Source organism: Vicugna pacos, chromosome 13 (genome assembly GCF_048564905.1).
Source record: "Vicugna pacos chromosome 13, VicPac4, whole genome shotgun sequence".
Classification (NCBI taxonomy): Eukaryota; Metazoa; Chordata; class Mammalia; order Artiodactyla; family Camelidae; genus Vicugna; species Vicugna pacos.
In genome coordinates this window covers 27,603,440-27,627,703 of record NC_132999.1, presented here as the reverse complement: position 1 = coordinate 27,627,703, position 24,264 = coordinate 27,603,440, and the positions used below count along the sequence as shown (strand labels likewise).

General features: G+C 50.2%; 1 protein-coding gene across 3 annotated transcripts; it reads left to right on the top strand.

The window, feature by feature from the left end:
• The first annotated feature begins 12,405 nt into the window (after positions 1-12,405).
• TMEM61 (transmembrane protein 61) lies at positions 12,406-23,082 on the top strand. Of its 3 annotated transcripts, none has more exons than XM_072975783.1 (4): positions 12,406-12,909; positions 13,750-13,826; positions 16,917-17,266; positions 22,648-23,082. In XM_072975783.1, the coding sequence occupies exons 3-4, from the start codon at positions 16,917-16,919 to the stop codon at positions 22,904-22,906; spliced, it is 609 nt and encodes a 202-aa protein (XP_072831884.1). In that variant the 5' UTR covers positions 12,406-12,909; positions 13,750-13,826; the 3' UTR covers positions 22,907-23,082. The 3 variants fall into 3 exon arrangements, with proteins under 3 accessions (XP_072831884.1, XP_006200642.1, XP_072831885.1); XM_072975784.1 differs by lacking the exon at positions 12,406-12,909 and adding an exon at positions 13,407-13,476; XM_006200580.4 differs by lacking the exon at positions 13,750-13,826.
• The last annotated feature ends 1,182 nt before the right edge of the window (positions 23,083-24,264 follow it).

Here is a 24,264-nt window from a genome sequence, read left to right as displayed (position 1 = left end):
AAAGTGGAGAACAGAGTTGGGGCCCAGGACCAGGGAGCACTTTTGGGGAGATGACATTCAAGTTAGGTGGCTCAGGGAGAAACGAAGGCTCAGAATGATTGTCTGGAGCAACAGCTGTGTCCAGACCTTAAAGGTCTGCAAAATGGGGGGGGGGGCATGGGGGTTGAGGCTGGCTTGAAGACCTGGGACTAAGGGGACCATTGCAGTACAGTTTAAGATGTTTATCCTCTGTGCTTGATGTAGGCGTTCATCCATCCCTCATTCACTCATGCAGTCCATACCCACTGGATACCCACTCTGCATGAAGCACTGTGCCAGGTATGGGTTATAGGGTTGGAAAGTTCCTATCTCTGAGGAACACAGTCTCAGAGTCACGGAGAAATCGAGAGAGAAGCTGACACTCTGTTAGGAGCCCCAAACAGAGTACTCTTCCATTCTGAAAAGGTTTCCTCTGGAAAGTGATGCATTGGCTGGAACAGGAAGGGTGAAATGGGCAAAGGGTGTGCCAGGAGAGGGAACAGCATTTGCAAAGCCTTGGGAGCAGGAGAGCATTCAGTTCCCTCTTGATTCTGGCTGAAGCAGAGTTCAGGGGAAAAGGATCGAGGATCTGGACAGGCATTGGCTTAGAGTGCATCCTGGTGGAATAGAAAAGGTCAGGCTTGGAGTCTGACTGCTCTGACACCTCTGTGTGGCCTTCAGCAAGTTACTTAACCTCTCTGAGCTACTTTCCTCTTCCATAACAAAGAGATACTAGTTCTTTCTTCTTGGGAAGCATTTCATTAGGGTTAATAAATAATTAGGAATTATTAATTAGGAGAATGAATATCAAATAACTAGCATATTGTCTGACACATAATAAGCATTCAAGAACAATTTATTTAGTCAATTCCAAGAAGCATTTTCCCTCCGGAATTTCACATCTCTGATATAAGGATTCATTGTCAAGATCTGATTGACAGCATCTCTTTCTTGGTGATAATAAACAAGTGGTGTCATACGATTGATGACATTTTACTGTCAAATAAATACGGAGATTGTCATTCTAAGTAAAGTAAGCCAGAAAGAGATAGAAAAATACCATATGATATCACTTATATGTGTAATCTAAAAAAAAAAAAATAGAAACGAACTTATTTACAAAACGGAAACAGACTCACAGACATAGAAAACAAACTTGCAGTTATGGGGGGAGGAATAATTTGGGAGTTCGAGATTTGCAGATACTAATTAATATATATAAAATAGATAAACAACAAATCTATACTGTATAGCACAGGGAAATGTATTCAATATCTTGTAGTAACGTATGGTGAAAAAGAATTTGAAAATGAATATATCTATGTTCATTATGACTGAAGCATTATGCTGTACACTAAAAATTGACACAATGTTGTCTATATTGACTATATATTGACTGTACTTCATTAAAATTGACTATATTTTATATTGACTATACTTCATTAAAAAAATAAATAAATAAATAAATGTAGTTCTTCAGACTATTGAGAATAGAGGCTGGCAAGCTTTTTTCTGAAAAGGTCCAGAGAGTAAAGATTTTAGGTTTTATGAGCCATCTGGTCTCCGTCACAGCTACACAGCTCCCCTACTGTCATGCTGGAGTAGGCATGTGTAAATGAATGAGGATGGCTGTGCCCAATACATCATTTATGGACACCAGCTTTTGAATTCTATATAATTTTCATATGTCACAAAATATTTTCCCTCTTTTTATTTTTTCCCAATCATTTACAAATGTAAAAACTATTCTTAGTTCCCAGGTTGTGCAAAAACAAGAGGTGGACTGGATTTGCCCCATGGCACCCAGACCATTCATAGATGGTCAAGAATTGCTTTTTCCAAACGTCTGTGCTTTATGCTGCTGTTACTATCTGGAAAGTTGCCAGATTTTTTTCACGCCTTACTAAGAATTATTTGAAATGATGTTTGGGGGTATCTAGAGGTGATCTGGGAACTCAGGTTGGGTAGACTAGATTCAGGAGTGTTTTCCTAGAGGAGATGACTCATGAGCTGAGTTTTGCAGGATGAGTTGAAAGGGTGGTGTGGGGATGGGGGGACTACAAACTAAAGTGTGGAGCACACCTGTACCTGTGGGGAGCCAGGCGTGGCTAAAGAATGGGTGCTGGGGCAAGCAGGCAATGTGGAGAGGTGAGACCAGATCATGCCAGGCCTTGGAAACCAGGCGAAGGACTTTATTCCAAAGCAGGAGCTGTTAACTTGAGGTCCACAGATTCACTTCAGAAGGTCTACGAGTCTCATGTAATTGCATGCAAAATTTTGTAAGGATGTTTATATTTCTAGGGACATCTATGCCTTTGATCAAAGGTGCATGTGACTCCAACTTAAAAATAAGATGAACACTAAAGTGAGTGAGGGGTCATTTGCAGTGGACCCCATCAGCCAGGGGGGACCTGCCTGCCTCAGTCTTTCCCACCTCTAGCTATCTGCAGGGATGGGCCCTCTCTGGGCATTTCTTTGCTGCATGACCCTACTGCCTGGCCATGGTTGATTGGTCTGGGCGGGGGGAACCTCACTCAAGTGATTCTCCCTGGGATTTTTTAAACCTAGAACCAAAGGTGGTAGATGCTGTCAGTGGTGATGGACAGAGGATAAGGCTCCGAAGTGGCAGGTGGCCATGCTGCCCGTCCCATGGAGGAAAGTGGTGTAGATTAGATGAGAATGAAACCAATACACCAGGAAAAGCAGAGACACAAAACCTCAAGTGAGAATCCTGGTGGTATTTGAATCAAGGTACCCTGACCTCCATTCCTGTCCTTCTCACAGTTACTTGAGATAGTCCAGTGTCCTAACATTAAATGTATTTGTGCCTAACTTTAATCACATTGGGCTTCTGACAAACTGAGGGATCTTGAGCAGAGGGGTGGGGTGGTGTGATCAGAGTTTAAAGTGGCTGTCCTAGCTACCCTGGGGGATGAGCTGGGCAGAGGAGGCAGGCCAGCAGGGAGGCTGTGGCAGGGTCTCGGGGAAGATGAAGAAGGCTGGAGCAGAGATGGTGTTCTCAGTATGGAGAGGAGGTGGATGGATATGAGATATATTTCCAAGGCAGAACCAGCAGACTTGGTTACTGATGAGATGTGGAGGGTGGGTGCTGGGACCTCAAGAGGCTGCTCAGGTGATGGTCCCGTGCTGTTGAAAATCCAGGGCAGGGGGGCTGGATTCTAGGCTGCAGGTGGAGATTTATCTGCTTGGAAGTAGTAACTGAAGCCGTGGTAGTGAACCAGGTTGTCTAGGACAACAGAGGAAGGGCCAAAGCATGCTCTGCTCAATCCAGCATGGTCAGGGGAGGGGATTGGGGTCACATGCCTCTGCCCAGGGATTGTTGGGGGTGGGGCCAGGCCATATAGTCCTTCTCCAGGGCGTCAGTGACCTCCTCTGCAGATACTGGAGAAGAGGAAGTTGGGGCGCACTTGGAAAGGAGCATGGCACTAGGCAGGTAGTAGTGATCTGTGCTTGTTGGGAGAGGAAAGAGGGCAACTGGGGGACGTGGGACTAGTGGGGGGTGGAAGAAGAGAGCCAAAGGAGAGAGCGAAGGTAACAGAGTATCCCCAGCCAGCCCAAAGGGGATGGGGAAGGGAGGAGCAGGCCCGGTGTGCGTGGGGCCACGTGTGGGTGGGAAGAACATGGGCTGAGGGCACGACAGGTCATGACTTCACCCTGGTTAATTCAGCGCTCTGAGCTGCCCCCTCTATGAAGCAGGAGTAACTATTACTTTCCTTGCCGCACAGTTGTGGGAATTACAAATAACCACTTAGAGTTCAGGTGTCCCCTGTCATCTGAACTGCCATTATCTAAACACTCATGATGATGACCTGCAGAATTGCTACCCAAGACTCATGGCCCTAACCGAACACCTGCCTGCTAAGTTGGCTTGTGCACCAGTGAAACCATTTAAATCATGCGTGAGCCCCAGTGAGAGCATGTGGCGGCACTGAAGCTTGGCTTCAGTCTTTACTCCTCAGATCACACCCCTGGAGTTCATTGTTCACACGTGCTGGGCGTTATTGCTCGCATCGTCCTCATTTTAAACAAATATTTTATTTATTACTGCACTACTTAATTATTTTATTTTGGCTGAGGGTTGGGGAGGTAATTAGGTTTGTTTATTTTTAGAAGAAGTGCTGGGGATTGAACCCAGGACCTCACGCATGCTAAGCATGCACTCTACCACTTGAGCTATACCTTCCCCACCTTCCTCATTTTTTTTTAAAGTGAAAATACTTTCTAGAAAACTGAAAAATCTGGGATGAACGTGGGGTGAGACTTCATTAACAGAAAGAGCAGATGTGACAACAGGTGTTGAGTAGGGGCACATAAATGCTGTGAGCTGGGCCATGGCCATGCATCCCTCACGCATGCCTGTGTCGGGCAGGCAAAGTGATTGTGATTACAAGTGAGTGTGGTCGTGACATAAGCAGCTGTATCACACTTAAAAATTCCATTGAAGAGAGCGTGATTCCGAGAGCTGGACAACTGCAAACTAAGGAAAAGCAAACAGATGTCCCCTTTGATTTATTTTATCTCAACGATTCATCTAGGGCTGCAGGCGCTGGATCACAGCCATTCGCTTCCTGAGCCATAAGTGTCAAGAAGAGAAGGGAGTCGACCTGCTCCTTGGATGTGAACAAAGCCTGACCTCAGGCAACCTCACCCGCCACTTAACAGCCGCCCACTGCTCCTCTCACCTCACTCACCTCACTCAGACAACTCTCCTACCCACGGGTGTGATTATTCAAATTGGCTTATTTATTTTATTATGCTAAGTGGTTCTCATATTGGATACACTTTTAATATATTATTTCACTATAATTTACATTACAGTACCTGTTCACTGAAAGAAACTAAAATGTGTATCCGATACTGTACAGTATCCTTGTGTTAATAACATCCAATGAAGTCAATACTTGATGTTATACACTTCATATTATGTAGAAATCCTTAGTGATTTGTTAAATGGATGCCCAAGAGCGTTTTTGTGATGTTCATCAAACTGGGCCTTTTAGGTGGGCTCTGAACACAATATTATTTTTTCTACTTAAAATAATGGAATATAAGTTCCTGCTTGCCAAGTTTTCTCCAGCTGCCAGGGAAGCCAGGGTGATTAAAGGGCCTTCAATTGTTCTGAAGAACAATCTGGAAGCTTCCAGAGTGATGAGAAGAGACAAACACTTCTGGGAGTTGTTAAGCTACACGACCTAAGGGACTTGATCCCAGAGTCCCAGAATGTCAGGAGCAGGGAGAGAGGGGCCCTGGCGAGCAGGTAGGCCACCTTCCCTATCTGACATAATGGGAAACGGTGGCCCAATCTGGGAAGGGACCAGCCCAGGGCGGTAAGAAGAATGGATGATTAACTAAAGCCAGATCTCCTGCCTCCACTGTCAGTGCCTCTTCCACGTCCCCTAGTCCAAAACTCATCCAGTCCAACCACCTCAGTTACTGATGGGGAAACTGAGGCCACAGAGGGAAACAACTTGGCCAGGGTCACTTCACAGATTGACGGCGAATTTGGAGTAAAATCACAACACTCAGGGCCACCAGCAGCCTCAGGTACTGCCAAGTGTCACCCCTCATTTACCCTTTGATAAACCAGGCCCAGAAAGGTAGTGGGTGATTGCATCTCTCCCAGGATCTGGCTTGCTGATGCTGGTGTCCTCACTTGGGTGAATTTACTGACCACGGAAGACAGGGCATCTTGGGGGCAGTGGTGATTTGATCTGAGCCGGCTGAGTGGGAGGTTCTTATGGCACATCAGGCATTGGGTGAGTGGGGCTGGGTTGGCACCCGAGGCAGGAGTTGAGGCAGGAAACTGGGCTCTTTAAAAATCCCAAGCTAGAGGGAGATGATTCCAGAAAGCCTCTGTACACCTGCAGAGAAAGCACTGACTCAATGAACAGACTCCGGGATTTCTAGCGGATCTGGATGGGATTAGTGAGTCCAATTCAGAAGAGGAGGGAGGAGAAGAAAGAATTAAGCCCCAGAGCTTGAAAGGACCCCCAACTTCTTATAGGTAGGGAAACAGAGGCTGAGAAAGGACAGAGACCTGGCCAAGGCCACAAGTCCCAGTCAGGACCCAAACCAGCCCCTCCTGCCTGCTAGGGCAGCTCTCTTCCCTCGTGCCCCATTTCAGCAATTGAGAATCATTTACCCCCGCCCCTCCCTGAGACAGGAGTGCTATATCTTTCTCTGGATCTCTGGAAACAGCTGGCTCTTTCCCAGAATCTGAGCCCTTTCATGTGTCTGCCTGAGCTCCCAGAGGTCACCCCTGGAGTCAAGGCTGTCACCAGCCTCTATCCATAGACCTTTGTTTCGGTTCCCACACAAGACTTCCTCCCCTGACTGGGGAGCATCTCCCCTACGCTGCAGGGCTGCGGTCCCAGGCTCAGCCCGCCCAGAACAGAGGCCCTAGAATAGCCCAGGACCGTCTCACTGAGGCAGAAAATCCCTTCCAAGGAAGCCGAGGCCTTGAGGTTCTAATCCTTTTCTTCCCCACAGACAGCAGTTTCTTTTTTTAGAACATGAACTCAGGACACAGCTCCTTGCCTCTCCATGAATAGACCGTCTCCTGGGGCAGAATTCCAGGAACCCGCGGGGCCACTAGAGACGCCAGCCTTTCAAGGTTGACTGCAGAGGACGAGCATGTCCCTTGCAGGCTGGCTAGAGCCAAGAGGCTGAAAAATTCATCCTGGCATCAAGTCTGGCACAACTCTGGACCCAACAGGAATCTTGACGGTTTCCCACAACCTCACTCACCCACCTTCAAGTCATCCACACTTATTCATTCTCCCCTTCATTTAACAAGTGTGTGCTGAGTGCCTACTATGTGTCTAGCCTTTTTGAGGCACTAGAACTTTTGGGACATATCAGAGAAAATTGACAAAGATCCCTGCTTTCCAAAAATCAGTATTTTCATTCACTTCTTTTTTTTCACTTCAAAAACTAGAATTTTATAACTGGCATAAACATTTCCATTGCATCAAAAACAACAAAATACCTAGAAATAAACTTAACCAAGGAGGTTACCTATACTCTGAAAACTGTAAAACACTGATGAAGGAAATTGAAAACACTGATACAAAGAAATGGAAAGATACCTTGTGCTCTCAGATTGGAAGAATCAACATTATCAAAATGGCCGTCCTGCCCAAAGCAACCCACAGATCCAATGCAACACCTGTCAAAATACTAATGACATTTTTCACAGAACTAGAACAAACAATTCCAAAATTTATATGGAACCATAAAAGACCCCGAATTGCCAAAGCAATCTTTTGTAGGTCTTTTTTCTTTCTTTCTTTCTTCTTTTTGTTCTCTTTTCTTATGGTTTGATGACTACAGAAGTTCCTTTAACATTTGTTGTAAAGCTGGTTTGGTGGTGCTGAATTCTTTTCGCTTTTGTTTATCCGTGAAACTGTTGATCAAAAATCAATATTATCAGAGGGGAATGTTTGAAAGAGACCTCCGTACTATTTTATATATTTATCCAGAGGCAGGAGATAGAGAACTTTGGTGTTGGATGGACCTGAGTTTAAACCTGCTCTGTTCTCTGATCTTGGGTGGCTGTTTTAACTTCTCTGAGCCTCAGTTCCCTCAGTGCTAAAGTGGAGATGACAATTTCTATTCCTCAGTCAGTTAAATATTGAGTGACCATATGATCCAGCAAGTCGGCTCCTAGGTTGTACACCCAGGGAAAGGAAAACATATGTCCACACAAAAACTTGTACATGAGTGTTCACAGCAGTGGTATTCATAATAGCCAAACAGTAGAAACATCTTGAACGCCCATCACTGATGAATAGGTAAACAGAGTGTGCTCTATCCATACAACGGAATATTACTTCACCATAAACAGGAATGAAGTAGTGCTATACGTTACAACATGAATAAACCTTGAAAACATTATGCACGTGAAAGAAGCCAGACACTAAAGATCACACATTGTGTGTTTCTATTCATATGAAATGTCCTGAAAAGGCAAATCCATAGAGACAGAAAGTAGGTTAGTGGTTGCCTAAGGCTGGGGGAAATGGAGTAAATAAGAGTATGATGGTTAAAGGGTGCAGGGTTTCATTTTGGGGGGGTGAAAATGCTCTACAATTGATTGTGGTGATGGATATAGAACTCTGTGAATATAGAAAAAGCCACTGAATTGCACACTTTAAATGGGTGAGTTTTATGATACAGGAATTGTATCTCAATAAAGCTTTAAAAAAAATCCCTACCACATAAGGGTCTTGGAGGATTAAATGACCTAAGTATACAATATACCAAACATAGTATCTGGTATTTGGTGGATAGTCAATGGATGCCAACTTTCATTTCATTGGCAATCCTTAATAGACTGGTCTATACAAAAGTTTACAAATATGTCCGTTGTCAACACAAGAATGCCGTAACCTTTGGTAACCTTTGTGCCTTGCGCTGGTGGTCCTTCCCTACTCCCAGTCCCTGTCCTTCCTTTGCCTGTTGAAATCCTACCTGTATCACAGCTCAGCTCAGGTGCCACCTCCGTTTCAGTCCACCTAGAAATCCTGGGGCATTCAGAGGCCGGCTCTCACCAGTCAAGCTTGTTTTGGAATTCTTTGTGAACATTGCCTCTCCATGTGCCCTGCATCTGGCAGAGGGTATAATCCTGTAATGAGTGGGTCTATAGCTCACATGCTCTGTTTCCCCTGGCACAGCACATGCAGTGGGCAGAATTCTCCAATCGCCCTCATGACCTTTGCCCTCTGGTTATATGGCAAGAGGAATTTTGTAGATGTAATTAAGGTTACTAATCAGCTGACCTTAAGACAGAATGATGGGTGGACCTAACCTAATCACAGGAGCCCTTTAAAGGTAGAATTTTCTTCCTTGGTAGCAAAAGAGGCAGAGAGATTCAAAGCAGCCTCTAGGAGTAGAGAGCAGTCCCTACCAGGGAGAAAACAGAGGGATTCTGCTAACAACCTGAATGAGCTTGGAGGCAGGAATCTTTCTAAGAGCTGTCAGATAAAAGCCCAGCCCAGCCCACATCTTTGACTTGACTTTGACCTTGTGAAACCCTAAGCAGAGAACTCAGTTGAACCCACCTGGACTTCTGACCTACAGAGAATAAAGAGGTATTATTTTAAATTGCTAAGTTTGTGGTAATTTATTATGCAAAAATAGAAAACAATATAGCACCCACCTGTGGAGGGGCATTTGATTTCCATTTTATAAGTGAGGAGGCACAGAGAGGTGCTGTCACTTGCCCAGGAATGCACAGCACATTAGTGACAGGGCTGAGCCAGAGGCTTGGACAGGGGCTAGCAAATATTATCTATAAATATCCAGACAATATTTTAGGCTTTAGGGGCAATACGGTTTCTGCATTAGGGAAATGTTTTTCTTCCTTTAAGGGTTAGAGACTGGTTTTTTAATCTGTGAAGGAGTACATCCTGATTTCTTTTAACTTATTGACAGTTTCTAAATTTTCTGCAATGTCCAGCTATTTCTTATTTTTGGACAAGAGAAAGGGAAGGCAAATGGTTTTACTTTTGTAAGCATGCTCAGAGCTATGAAGGATGAACCGGTAAAGTTCTGTGGGAGCTTGGGAGAGGGACCAGATAATTCTGCTTTGGGCCACCGAGGAGGAGCCACTCAGAAAGGTAACCTGAGTCTTAAGGGAAGTGTCTGAGCTCAGCAGGGGAAGCTGGTGAGAAGGGAGGCCTTTGTAGCAAAGGCGGGGCATTGTGCTTGGGACACAGTGGACTGTGGTTGGGGAGTGGCGTGGAAGGAGTGCAGGAAATGAAGCTGGGGTCATTATTCAGAGCACAATGGGGGCACTGAAAGGTTTAGGCAGGTGGGGAACTGATGGGGAGCTGGTCTGAAACCTCACACTGGTGGCTCATGAAGGGCAGACAGCCTGGAGCAGAGAGGCCAGTGAGAAGTGGTCCTGGGCAGCAGCTCAGGTCACAGCTGAAGAGGGAACAATGCGGCAAAAAAAGGAAAAGTGCATATGAGTCTGGAAAATCCACGTGGATTTTAGCAATTCCTCTCCCATCCCCTACTCCCAGCCCCCCACTTATTAGCTGTGTGACCCCGAGCCAGGCACTTCTCTCAGCCTTGATGAAGTACCTGAGGTGACAATTAAATGGGAAAAGCATGGACTGGTGATGTCTAAAAAATGGATTCAGGTGGCAGTCCCCTCCCCCACACCTGGACGCAGAAGCTAGTGATGGATTTTCTTCTCAGTTGCCCGGTGGTGCTGGGAAACATGAGGCTGCTTGTTCAGAAAGGGTCTGCAAATATTCCCAAGCCTGCAGTGTCCCCATGGTGCATGGGCATTGTGGCAGACCTGGGGGCTGGGGCCAGAGCCCTCAAAAGTGGGGAAGAAGAGGACAGAACCAGAAGAACTGGGCTAGATCCCTGGGTTCTGATCAGCACTCAGTCCCGGCTCCCTCTAGTCCTGGCCCTGTTAGGTCTGGCTGGGTCTTGAGCCAAGTCACATTGGTCCCTGACCTCAAGGAGGACACCATCCTTGGGGAGATTCACAAATGGAGCCACTGTGTATTGCAAGAGCATACTCAGGCCAGCTCCTCATGGAAAAGGTCTTATTAAACTATTAAGCCTCCATAGCTACCCTGGGAGCATGGTACCATGGCCTCCATTTTATAGACAAGGAAACGGCAGCTTGAGAAGGATATGGCTAGAGTCTTCCGGCCTGGAAGTGGCTGAGTCAGGACAGAAGTCACAACTAGCCAACTACAGGGCCTGAGTGTTCAGCCTGGGCCAGGGGACTCGGATTCAAGCAGGGTTGGGGTGTGGCCAGGCCTGGACCTCAACTTCACCATTCTGTGACCTGTGACCCTGGGTCTACTGGCAGGAAGGAGAAGGGGAGTCTGGATCATTGAGGGGCCCATGTCCACATGGGGGCTGGCCCCTGCAGAAATGAGCAGGGCTGACAGCTCCATGGCCCTCTGCTCCCCACTCACATTTCCCCTGAGCAGATCCACAAGGCCCCCAAGAGGGCTGCTTGTCCCCACCTCCGGACTGAGCAGAGCAGAGCTCTGGCTTGAGGTCTACCTGGTCCCTGTCTCAGCTCAACCACTTGTGAATTCTTTAGATTTGCCCCTCTCTGAGCCTGTTTCCTGTCTGTAAAATGGGAACACCTACACAGACCCCAAACACGGTGAAGATGAAATGAGATAACATAAAAGACCTCACCAGTCAGCGGGGTCATGGGAGTCGGTGCTCAGAGAACACTAGGGGTGGCATATAACCTCAGAGACAAGGAATTTAAGAAGTAGGAGCCTGGGCCCTGCCACTGACCTGCTCTGTGACTCTGAGACAATGGTTTTCCCTCTGTGAGTTTCAGATCTCCACTGGACAGGTTGCTCTAACCCTCTGTGTCCCTAGGCTGAGTGGGGAGTTGGTCACCACCAGTTTGGTGAAGAATCCTTGGCCATGGCTAAGGGGAATCTGGCCCAGTGCAATGGTTTGCTGGAGCAGCAAGAAGAGACATAAACAAAACCCAGACTCCAGCTGGTCTGGAACTGGCTCCCTTTGACTCACATGAATTTGTCAAGGTTAACCCACTGGACTTTGTCTGGCCTTTGCACAAGCTGCTCCTTCAGCGTGGATGCTGCCGCCCTATCCATTCCTACCTTCTACAACTCAGGTGTCTTCCCACAGAGAACGCACATGTACACACACGCTGACCCTTCCTCCAGGCCCCTAAATCCCCTGTCCACAAAATCTGCCTCCAGCCTGCACTTGTGAAAGGCTGAACTCTTAACCTGTACTGCTTAACTCATTCAATCCCAGAAGACTTGTGAGTTGGGATCCTCAACCCTCCTCTGACACCGGAGGAAGAAGGTTCAGAGAAGTTAGGTCACACCCTGCTCTCAAGCCCTGCTCTCCAGGCCTTTCGCTGTCTGGGGCAGTGACCTCCCTCCTGCAGAGGCTGGGAAAGTACTTAAATGCTGGCCATTACTTCTGAGAATGCCTTCCTCCTCAGGGTGTGAGGGTCTGGAGGGCCGGGGAGACCTTGCTCTCAGATTAAATGTCATGACGAGAAAAAGCCAGTTGTCAAGGAATATGCGGTAAACTGGCAAGGGACCTTCCCTACTTGGGCCTCAGTTTCCCTTCCTGTAAAATGGGAGTGAGGAGACATGCGCTCAGGACTCCAGAACCTTCGCAGACTGAGCTCGCCCCGGTGGCGTAGCAGGGGGCTGGACGGCCTCAGGGTCAGCCGGTTCCCGACAGTTCCACAGAGGTGCCGGTTAGCAGCGGTCCCGCCGCTCCCTGCACGCTGGGAAACCCCAAACCTTGCCGGCCCGGGTCGCGCTGTCGCTTTAAGGACGGGCGCGGCACCTGGAGCCGCCTGGAGCCGCCACCCGGGAGCCTCTGTGGCTGCGAGGGCGCGGATCCGACGAGAGGTGGGGCGAGCCGCGCCCCCGAGCGCGAGCCTGAGCCCAGGGTCCCGGGCGCAGTCGGCCAAGCCCGAAGTGGAGGCGGGGGCCCGGGGGGTGGCCACCACGGAGTAGGGGCGAAGCCCAGCTCCGCCTGCCCCTCGGCGCCCCGCATTAGCGCCCCGCGCCCCGGGCGGCAGAGCCCCTGTGCGGTGAAGACGGCTCCGCACCGGGTGGCGGCGGCTGCGGACCGGACGGACGGCGGCGAGCGAGACCCCTGGATAAGGCCTGGAGTCGGACCTTAGCGCTCCTGGGGGCGCGGAGAGCAGGGCTGGGGGACGGTCGCCAAGGACACTCCTAACGCCCGGCGCCCCCGCAGACCCGAGAAACAGCTATTCCCAGGTTTGAGCTGCCCTCAGCCAGCATGCCTTTACCCTCGCCGGGCTCCCGCGGCTCCCCGCGCGGGGACCACGCCTGACCCTGCGGCGGGATGACTGCGCCCAAGGTGGGTATAAGCTTCCTTCTCTCCCCATCTTCCGGAGCATCTCAGGTCCTCCTAACCCGACCCCTCCTGGACCCCTACCCTTCACCTTGACCACGGTGGCTTGGTGGGCAGAGTCCAGACACCGAAGTCTCCTCCTCTGTTCTAAGTCGCTGGGTGGCGTTGGGGCACTCAGAGCCTCAGTTTACCCAGTGGTCACATGGAGATGGTTTGGAATACTTCTTGTTGAGATGGGTTAGTTCTTTATAGAAAACTGGCACCTGAAGTTCCCCTGGTGATAGCGCGGACGTTATGATATTATTGTGCCCATTTTACAGAGAAAGGAACTGAGGCATGGAGCAGCTAGGTAATTTATCAGGGCCAGGGTCCATCTTTCCATCCAGTTATGTCACCATGCTTCAGTTAGCACTTGCCCTCTTGACATCTCATCTTCACAACTTGCTCCTCCCTAGGAGGCAGGAATTTGAGCTCAGAGATGTGGAGCAGCCTGATCAAGGTCACAGAGCTAACAGAGTGGTCATAGTCAGAGAGAGCGATAACTCTGTTGCAGGGAAAGGCCTCCTCCAGCTGGTAGGTGGTGGGCACAGCAGCAGAAAACTTCTGGGAGGAGGTGGTGTTTGGCCTGAGTCTTGAAGGAAGGTGTGAACTGAGGGCCCTGGAAGGGGACTTCGGGCTCCCCAGGCAGAGGGAGCAACCCGTGTATAGGACCCCAGGTGGCAGGAGTTTGGGTGCATGGGGTGTGGGGGATATACGGGAACTAGAAGGAGGGGGCAGCCTGGCAGCATGAAGCGTGTTAGATTGGGAGTGGGACTTCTCTGGGATTGAATTTTCCTCTCTTCCCAGGGCCAGGGTTATGCCCTCCAGGACAGGGAGTCCTTTCTTCCTCCTCTGTCAGAGTCCACAGTACACCAGTGTGCGGGGTGAGTGAACAGCCTGAAGACCACTCTCTGAAATGGGTCAGGGGAATCTTGGGCCGGGACACCCTGCTGATAATCAGTCAGAGCCCTGATCTGTAATAATAATACAAACCACCACACAACAGAACAGACTGTCCTTTAGTGGACATTGACACCCCCCACCTCCTGGGGGTGGCAGATTATCATGTGCTCTGCCTGCCTCTGGGGGAATCCACATGGAGTGGGGGAGACACACAGGAGGCGAAGACACAGCCTCCAGTGAGAACAGGCTAAGGGCAATTGTAGGAGCCTGTCTGAGGCCCAGGAGCAGTTGAGTCAGGAAGAAGGGCAGGGCATCCTAGAAAGTGGGAACTGCCTGAGCTGAAGACTTATTCTATTCACAGCATGGTCTCACCTTTATATACTGAAAAATATAGATCCAAAAATATAGAGCCCAGTGCACACACACAGAGATCTGAGTCACACCTGGGTTCAAATTTGGCACCGACTTCTGATAAGCTGTCACCATCACAGCTCCAGTGTCCTCGGGACATAATGCTGTTGTAAGGATTAAGTCAGGGGACACCTCTAAAGTGCTGGGTGTGGTTCCCAGCCCCCGCCAATGCCCAGTACACATCTGCTGCCACCATCATCAGGAATGCAGGCCAAGGGAGGGCCACATCCCCATGCGGGTCATGCTTATCTCCGAGGGGCAGCATGAATGATGATTCGTATTTTGTATTTTTATTCTCTTCTGTGGTTTTCTCCTTTTGTCCACAATGAGCAACTATTGCTTTTATAGAAATTTTGAAGCATGGTAAGTTACCCTGTGCAGAAGTGAGTTCTGTTAAGTGTCGAGACACACAGCTGTGTCCAGCTTTGGACAAAGTCCTTCACCTTTCTGGGCTCAGTCTCCTTAATTGCAAAACAGGAATTTCTTTTCCTGCCCTGACCATGCATCTCAGTTGTGGTGAGTCAGATGAGATGCTGGGTGTGAAGGAGTACTGTCAAGTGCCATAATATATGGACAAGGGGTTACTGTCATTGATTTGCTGTGGGTTTCTTTTCCCCCAAGCTGATCTCTCCAGCTTTTCCTTTTGACAGCCTCTTTGCTGTCTGACTCTGGAGAGGGAGTAGCCAGGTTCTTTTTCTACCCACCATGAAAATGTCTTGAGCTGGGGACAGGAGGCACTTGCCCCATAGACAGATTCATAGGAAGAGAACTGCAGGTAATTTACAAATAGCATTTTCAGGGGTGGGGGGTATAGCTTAGTGGTAGAGCCCATGCTTGGCATGCACGAGGTCCTGGGTTCAATACCCAGTGCCTCTGTTAAGGAAAAAACAAATGGCATTTTCTATAGGCTTCTGGTGGTCTGGGGGCTCAGAAAGATTGGGGTTCACTTCTTGAGCATCCTTGCTACATGTATACATTCTCTCTTTCTCACACATACACAAAAGTTTTGAAACACATCTGGGAACATGCCCCTTTGAAAACTAAAGTCTTACCTACTAGATCTTGAACATTTTCCCTGCCCCTCAGCCCCCAAGGAGTATGCCTTTGGCTGCGCAGCGGGGTATCATTCGGATACACCACCTTAGGCTGGGTAAGTCTGGCCATGGAAGTCTTCCTAAGGTCTCCGAGTTCCCCGGTCCCCTCCTTCACTGACTCAGTTTTTGGAAGAGGAAAGGGTGTCTCTGTAAGTTCTCCTAGCAGCCTGGTGGAGAGCCTGCCCTCTATATGGGTGGGGAGACAGACCCCAAGCAGTTGAGAGCCTTACCCCAAGACACAGCTGGTGAACCACAGTGTTGGGACAAAGCCAGGCTTCATGGCTCGGGGCTGTAGCAGCTGGGATCCTGTGTTCCCTCCCCTCTCCCAACCCCTCCCACCCGTGAGAGAGCCTTGTCACACAACAAGGTTTATTCAGCAACACTGTTTCTCACTGAGGAGAATTTCTTCAACAGATGTTTCCAGAGCAGCTAGTCTATGCTAAGCCCTGGGGGAGACAGCAGTGAACAGGGCCAGTACAGACCTGCCCTCAGGGAGTTTGCTGCCTAGTGAGGACAAAAAGCAAAGGAAGAGTCAAACAGATAAATAAAAGCTTGGTCCAAGAAGGCCCAGGAGACTTCAAGTTTAAAGTGTCACCCGTGAAGATTTCTCAGGTGAGGGCTGAGCTGAGCCTGGACGAGAAATAATAGCTCCTTGCCAAGCAGAGGGAACAGCATGTACAACAGCCTAGAGGTTGGCTTTGGGGACAACCCCTTCCTGTCTGTATAATCTGGGGCCAGGATTCCTCCCAGTATTTTTTTCCCCACTCTGGGCATTTTGTCTTTGCCTAATTGAAATAACACTGTTTGCATATTTTGGCATACTAAGTTGAAAAAACTCAGATGTCATAAGCATTTTCCCCCTATTGTTAAACATTTGTGCTAAGCTTGATTTTGTTAAATGTCATGAGAAGTCCGTCTAGAGGTTATGCTGTGGTCTACTTACCCTGGACATTTCGGCTCTTTCCAAATTATGACTATTATAAATAAGGCCATGGTGACCATCTTTTCACATGAAGTTTTGCTTCATGTTGTGGATTTCAATTTCAGGCTTCTCAGTGCCGCTCTCCCACTTGCTCCTTTACCTGCCCCAGGGTTTCAGTGTCTTCCTCTGTCTATAGAGATGAGTGTCGACCTCACGGGGTTTTGACCAGGGTGAAGTGAGGCAACGAGTTAACGAGCAAGCCCCGCTCCTGGCAGGCCTGGTGGACCCCACAGCCTTCACTCTCCTCCCTTCCAGCCTGTGGTAGACACGGTGGGGAGTCTTATACCCACCCGGCAGATGAGGCCTGACTCCTGGAGGGAGGCCGGGAGTGAACCCAGCCACTTACTGAGCTCCTACCCGGTCCCAGGCATGTGCTAGAAATTTGTGACATTCACAACGGCCCTGCAAAGTTGGGAGCATCATCCCCATTTCACAGATGAGGAACCTGAGGTACAGAGGAGTCAAACGACCTTTCTGAGGCTGCCCAGTGACCTCGGGCGGAGGAGGACTAAAACCTGGTCTCAAGTACCCAGCAGGCCTCTCATGTGGCCCATCTCCTCTTCTCTCTCCTTCTCTGTGTCCAGATGTGTGACAGGGGCCGCGTGGCCTCCACCCTCCGCTACTGCATGACGGTCAGCGGCACGGTGGTTCTGGTGGCCGGGACACTCTGCTTCGCCTGGTGGAGTGAAGGAGATGCAGGTGCCCAGCCCAGCCAGCCAGCCCCACCCACTGGACGCCCCAAGCCTGAGGCCCCCGGTCCCCTGCTCAGGTCGGTCAGCTTCTTCTGCTGTGGTGCAGGCGGCCTGCTGCTGCTTTTCGGCCTGCTGTGGTCCCTCAAGGCCAGCACCCGGGGGCCACCTCGATGGGACCCGTATCACGTCTCCAGAGACCTGTACTACCTCACTGTGGAGCCCTTGGAGAAGGAGAGCAGCAGGTCAGCAGGGCCAGTGGGGGCCTCCGGTGGGGCACCATCACACCATCAGGCATTTACTCAGCAAACTCTCATGGGGTTTCTCGTCTGGACCAGGCCTTGCCTATGCCCTGGGGTCTTGGAGGCTGATCTGATCAGCACTCCTGGACGTGTTTAAAGCCTCCAGACAGAGGCAGACTTTGATAAATCAGAGTAGTTAAAGCTATGAAAGAGGGACAGACATGGTCTTGTGGAGATGGGGAGAAGTCCAGGAAAGCTTCCTGGAGGAGGCGGCAGCTGAGTGCAACATGGTATGGGGCAGAGTAATGTAGGGGTTAAGCGCTCACACACAGGAGTCAGACCCACTGGGATCGTCTCCTGCCTGGTTCTGTCACTAACTAGCTGTGGGACTTCAAATAGATCATGCAACCCCACTGAGCTTCTTCATCTGAAATAAAATAAGAATAATAAGAACAGAAATAATAGCAAACGCCTGTTTAGTACTTACCAGGAGCCTGACTCTGCTCTAAGTGTTTTGCGTATGTCTAATCATTTAGTCCTTACGGCAGCCCTCTGAAGTAGGTACTGTTATGAACGCCATTTATAGATGAGGAAACTGGGGTACCGTGATGTTAAGTAACTCACCCTGGGGCACCCAGCCAGTGTGTGTCAGAGCCAGGACTCGAGCCCAGAGTCTATGCTCCCACACATTCCTTAACCCTGAAGTTAGGGGAAAATTAAATGAGATGTTGTGAATCAAGAACTCAGCCCAGTGCCTGGCACACAGTACCTACCGTGCCAACAATTGTCAACTTTTCCTCAGTTGGATAAGGTGGAGAGAGGTGTTTTAGGCAGAGAGCATGTACAAAGGCCCGGGCTTAATGTGGGGCATGGAGACAAAATTTTGCATTTAGATAATATTTCTCAACCTTTTTTTTTTCATTATTGGTCTCTCTAAGGAGACTTTTTAGCCATTTTTTCTTAATCCCCCCATGAAATGTTAATACCACAGATACTGTATATTGAGTCTGTATATCTGTATGTATATCTGTGCTTTATACATAAACAGTATCAGCAAGATTCCAAGGACCAATTTCTGCCCTGCTGAGAATGCATGGATCTTAGTGCTCTTATTTTACACTTACTCATTGGCCAAGTATCGGCAGTGCCTACATATCAGGGGCCTGCATACATCTTCTCCAGTCCTGTCCACTTGCAAGGGAAGAATTCCTGTTGCCTTTTACAGAAAAAGAGGGTGGGGGTTAGACAGCTAGAAAGTGGCAAAGCCTGCTGGCTGTGAAGGTGCGTTCCCCCACACCACTCTGTACGCACTGGATTTGCTTGTCTTGGTGGCTAAACCAGACATCTGTGAGCCGATCTGGGACCAAGGCACCCTTCTTCCCATGGTTAGAGGGAAAATGCATTCTGAGTTAAAGAATGTGACAGGTTAGTCCTGGCTCCTGGCCTGTGACTCACCGAGGTCACAGACAACAGAGTATTCAACAGAGGCCCCTTAGTCCAGTGGTCATGCTTTGGTTTGACCTGTCTGTTAGAGGGAAGGGCAGGGTCCCCCGAGTCTCCAGCCAAACCCTTCACTTCTCAGATGAGAAGCCTGGGTCTCAGAGAGACCAGTGACCTACCTGGTAACACAGTGAGTTAATGGTCAGTTGGAACCAGGCCAGGCCTCAGGGCACTCTGGACTGGAGCCTGTCCCTCCCTGCCTGGCCTGGCCTGAGCACGGAGGGTGGGTGTTGTCTGTACACACAGCCATGTTGACTCAACAGGGCCCGGGCCACAGCTGCATCTGTCAGTTGGAGCCACTGGGCCTTCATTCCCAGCCAGGCCAAGGAGGAACCCACCCAGGAGGCTACAGGGTGCTCATGGCCCATCAGGTTTGGAGACCCAAGTCTTAGATCCGAAACTGGGGTGGTGGATGTTGGGGAAGCTGCTTCTGCTAATGGCTCTTTCTTGCCCATGGGGCTGATCTAGCCCGGCCGTGCTGCTGAGAGCCCAGCATCTGGCCCCCATGGGGAGGCCAGTCAGCTGTCCCTGCCTGCAGGCACCTTGCTGTCTGTGGGTAAATTCAGGTCAGAGACAGAGGCCTTTTAGGCTGATGGCTTGGGCAGGTCCATTTCCCTCTTGGGGCCTCAGTTTCCTCATTTATTCATCTACTTATCCTTGCATGCATTTCACCGTTTACTGGGTGCCTGCTGTGTACTTGGTCCTAGGCAGTGCACTGACAATGCAGCAATGGACAAAACAGGCAGAACCCTGCCCTTGGGGCCCCCATCTAAAGTGTGAGCCCCTAAGTGATGTGGCTGGATGAGAGTCCTCCCAGGGCCCCTGCCCTCAGTGAGTACAGCAGACAAAGCATGGCTCTAGTCAGACATGAGGCTTTCAGTGTCTGCTCTTTTCTAAGCTGTGTCCTCGAGCCTGTTACTTAGACTCTGAGCTATGTCTAGTTCTTCCTACGTCAAACCTGGAATTTTCCCTAGGATTGCTGTTAGGCTCAGATGAGATGACGGATGGGAGGCGTATACACTGCAAAGTTCACTGCTCTGACTGTGCTTTCATTTCACGATCCTCTCTCATGTCCACTGATTTGAGCCTCACTGCTTATGAGGCAGTGTAAGGACTGGGCCCATTTTATGGATGAGAAGGTTGAGGTGTGGATACATTAGGGGCTGGCTCAGGAGAGGTGTGATAGGTGCCGTTGGCTTGGGCCTTGCAAGTAGACAGAGCTGGGGCTTTGCTGCTTAGTGGACGCATGGCCTTCCCTTACCTGGCTGAAGGCCGCCAGCCACGGGCTTGTCCTGAATGTGAAATGAGATTAGAGAGTTGAGTGTTGGGCAAGTAGTGTTTGACCCTTGTTCCTTTCCCTTTCCCTTCTGTGTCTGCTTGACTCAGCTGAAGGGTGGAGGATGGAGGAGCTGGTGCCAGGCCCAGATCTCCTATCCCCACCAGACTCCAGAGAGGCAAACCCTAGCCTTGGTGGAGCTTCCTGTGTGTGGGCCCAGCCCACACAGCTGCAGGGAGCATGTCCAGAATGCACCATGAACAAGCCTGCCCCTAAGTGTGTGACGTGGCCGCCCTGCCTGGGGCCTCGTGTTTCCCAAGTTCCCAGACTTCTGAACCACGACTGCACGACCGTGATGACCCTGGCTGGATGGGCCCAGCTGGCTAGGTGAGGTGGCATGAGGGCCACTCCATGTCTGCCCTCTAAGCAAACTTCCTGCTGTGGGCTGAGCTCACCAGCAGCTGTGCCCTGCCCTGCCAGCTGTTGCCTGCTGGGTGGCTCCAGGCATACCCAGAGCCTGCCTGTCTCTGGGGCTGGAGAAGTGGGAGCGGCCAGGGCATGGCTGGGAGGTGAGCAGGCCAGGAGGTGTGTGGCTCTCGAAGTCATCACCCACATTTTTTCTGAGTGTTGTTGAAACCTTTTCCATTTTCCCTGAATCTATAAAATGGGAATTGTTATCCTCAATTTACAGATGAGGCTAAAGAGGCTCAGAGAGGGTGTGAACATGGTCTACATCACACAGCAATTGAACCTAGCTTACCTGGCTCACCTGCAAAGCAGATGCAAAATTCTTTGCCTGCCCTCACCTGCCAAGGATGCTGGGAGTCAGGAGAGTGAGATCTCTTATCACCTTCCTCAGCTCCTGGGCTCCAGAGAAGGAGGGTCTGTGAGAGCACTTTGCAAAAGCACTGGCTGGGGGGCCCAAATTTGGCTCCTGGCTGGTGTCCTCCATCAGACTGGCACATAGCCTGCACCACAACCCTGGCCTATGACTGGAGCAGTGAACCTGCCTCCCAGTGGGCTATTCTGAGGGTGGCAGTGGGCATGGGCTGAGAAGACACATTGCTCAGAGAAGGGCCATGTCCCCGGTGGGCAGTGGGTGCTGACCTGAGGGGCAGCAGATTCCTGGCACAGACCCTCCACCATCCCTAAAGCAAAGCCTCCTCCACTACCTCTTCTGTCCTCCAGCCAGCCTCCTGCCATTGGCCCCTCCCTTGTCTAGACAGGGAGGCCCGCTGATATAGATTTATCTTCTTCCCTCCTGGCTCAAACTGATGACCTTCGGCAAGTGACAGCCTCTCTGAGCCTGTGTGGTGCCTGCCAGCAGGAGATCTGTGACCCTTCCTCATGGACACCTTTGAGATTTTGTTTCCAGCTCCCATTTATAGAGCACGTGCAAGGTGCCCGCTGTATTATCTCATTTAATCTTCACACAGTCCTGTGAGGCAGGTGCTGTTATTGTTCCACTTTACAGATGGGGAAACTGGGGCCCAGATCAATAGAGTTACTGACCCATGATTGTGGCATAGCAGGGAGCTGACTCAGCCAATGCTGACTCACAGCCAGCCCTCAGCCACCTGGGGTGGGAAGAGACCTTCAAGGTCACAGAGTCAGCCCCTGTATCTGGCAGTATCTTCCCAAAGCAGGACCAGCCCGGACACTGGATCAGTGACACTCTCACCTCCAGGGTCCTGGGAGGGGAAGGGGCACTGACTCCCTAGAGGGACGTACCAGGGTCCTGAGAGGACTGAGGGCCAGCCTTATTCCTGTCAGCAATGCTGTGGCTGGGATGCAAATGACCTGTTCTTAGAATCTAGCCTGCAGAACATGGTCAGAGGATCTGGTCTCTGCCTCAAGTCCCTGCAGGGTGGTTCATTTGGGGGAGGTGGGGGCAAATCACAGGAAAACCAAACTGTTCAGAGACAGATGCAGTTGACTTGGTAAGTGGTGAGCTCTCCACCTCTGGAGGTACGCAAGCAGAGGTAGATATTTGGTGGACTTATCAGGGCCTCAAGCATCCAAGTGGGCAGAGGAGTTGAGGTCTCCCATCCTGCCCTGAGCATCCACAACTCCAGATCTTATAAGGGAGATTACAGTAAGCTGGGAGCCTTTCTCACCATGGATCACCACTCAGTTTTTCAACAAACATCCCCAAGCATCAGTCCCTGGACACTCAAAGTCCCTGCCCTTGGTGACACCTAGGTGGGATCAGTGCAGTGACAGAGAGGGGAGCCCTTTGGGAGCCCAGAGCAGGGAGTAGGGGCTTTGCTGGGGGAGGTCAGGAGAGCTCCCCAGAGGAGACTAGAAGGGCAAGTGGGGACTGACCAGCAAGGAAGGTGGGAAGGACTTTCCCTGCAGAGAGAACTGAGGAACTACCTCTATGAAGAACTAACTATAGGGCAGGGAGGGTGGAGTCGGGGAGCTGAGGGTGGCAGGGGGCCAGCTGATGCCAAGCTTCAGCTGTGTATATGGGGCCCTGGAGAACTCGCAGAGGGCTTGGACCAGGGCATGAAGCTGCCCCGTCACTGCCTTCCTTGCTATTTCCCTGGTGTGCGGTAGAGTTTTGCCCCAACCCCTGCTCACAGCCTCTCCTTTTCTGTCCCTGTAGGTCTCCAAAGGTGGTTGCCTTCCCCAGTGATGAGGAGGCCGTGTGCTGCCCACTGGCTGAGGGGCCCCCGATACCACCTACATACCCCATGGAGGAAGACCTGGGTGCCTCTGGGGATGCCCTGGTGGGGGCCCAGCCCCTCTTGCCTCCGCCCAGCTATGATAGCATCCTCGGTGCTGATGGCATCTCTGGAGAGACAACACCTGAGGCTGCATGCTCCTGCCCGGGCCCGGTTCAGTCTGCGGCGGGAGGAAGTTAAAGGCTCCTAGCAGGCCCGGAAGCTGGAAACAAAAACAATGATGGGCTTCTTCTAGTGTCTAGTACAGTGTCTGGTACACACCAGGCACTCAGCAAATATTTGTTGCTGAATACTGTTTTATTTATCTATTGCTGTGTAACAAATGGCTTAAAATAAATCCATTTTATTATCTCTCATGATTCTGTGGGTTGCCTGGGCCCAGCTGGGTGGTTCTCCTGCCCCATGTGATGTTGGCTGGGCTGAAGTCATCCGCGCCCAGCAGGGCCAGTGCGCCCAAGATGGCACACTCACCTGGCTGTCAGCTGGGAGATGAGAAAACGGGTGCAGAGGCAGAGCCAGGACTGGCCCAAAGTAACATGCTGAGTTTATAACCAAAAGAACATGGGCTCTGAATTCAGATCACCTGTGCATGGGTCCCACTAGGTACCATCTGAGTGAACTTGGACAAGTAACTTTAACCGCTCTCTGCCTCAGTTTCCTCATCTGTAAAATGGGAATTGGGAAATACAGTGGCACCAGCCTCTACCTTAGACAGCTGAGTCGCCAGAATTAAATCAGATGAGAGCAGCTGACATTATGAGAGCACATTGACCCTGCAGGTTCAGTGCTAATGGATCAAACAATAAATATAGATTTCTTAGCCTGTGGCAGATGTCTCTTAAGTATGCCATGATTGTTAGATTTTGTTAGTAGAGGTAACCCCGCTTCCATCAGGTGCCTCTGCTCCCATACCTCCTGTGACAGGGAGCTCGCTACTTCTTCTTATATTCCAGATATGGCAGAAATGTCTGCTCTCAGAATGTCATACCCCATTCACAGATAGGAAATCAGCCCAGAGAGGTTAAGTAATCTTCCCAGGGTCACTCAGCAAGCAGGGGTTCAAAGCCCTGTGGCTCAGTCAGCTGTGTGGAGGCAGTGTTCCCCGAGGGCCTAGTCTTTACTGGGCCAGGCTCCCTGCCGTTGCTTCACATCCTCAAGGCCTCTCTGCTACAAGTGGTGGCCCCATTTACTGGGTATGGAAACAGCCTCAGAGCAGTAAAATCACAGAGAATAAAGGTTTTTCATATCAGTAAAAGTGTTTTCATTCTGGCCTGGTTGGGCTCCAGGGTTCATAGCCTCCCACTTAGAACTGGACCAGCTCAGTAGCTGCCCATCTGGTCTCCCTGCTTCTGTCAGGGTTCCCTGCAGTTTCTTCAAAGCTCAGCAGACAGAATGAGCCTTATCAAACCCAGATCCGTGACATCCCTCTGGGCCGGAAGTCCTGAGTGCTTCCCAACTCACTTTGAATAATGAAAGCCCTAATGCTAACAGCGTGAGCGGGGCTGGTGTGGCTGGGTCTGGTACCCACCTTGCCCGCT

Coding starts and splice junctions, on each gene's coding strand:
- TMEM61 (XM_006200580.4), top strand. Junction 17,267..22,647: donor TTGGAGAAGGAGAGCAGCAG/GTCAGCAGGGCC, acceptor CTGTCCCTGTAG/GTCTCCAAAGGTGGTTGCCT.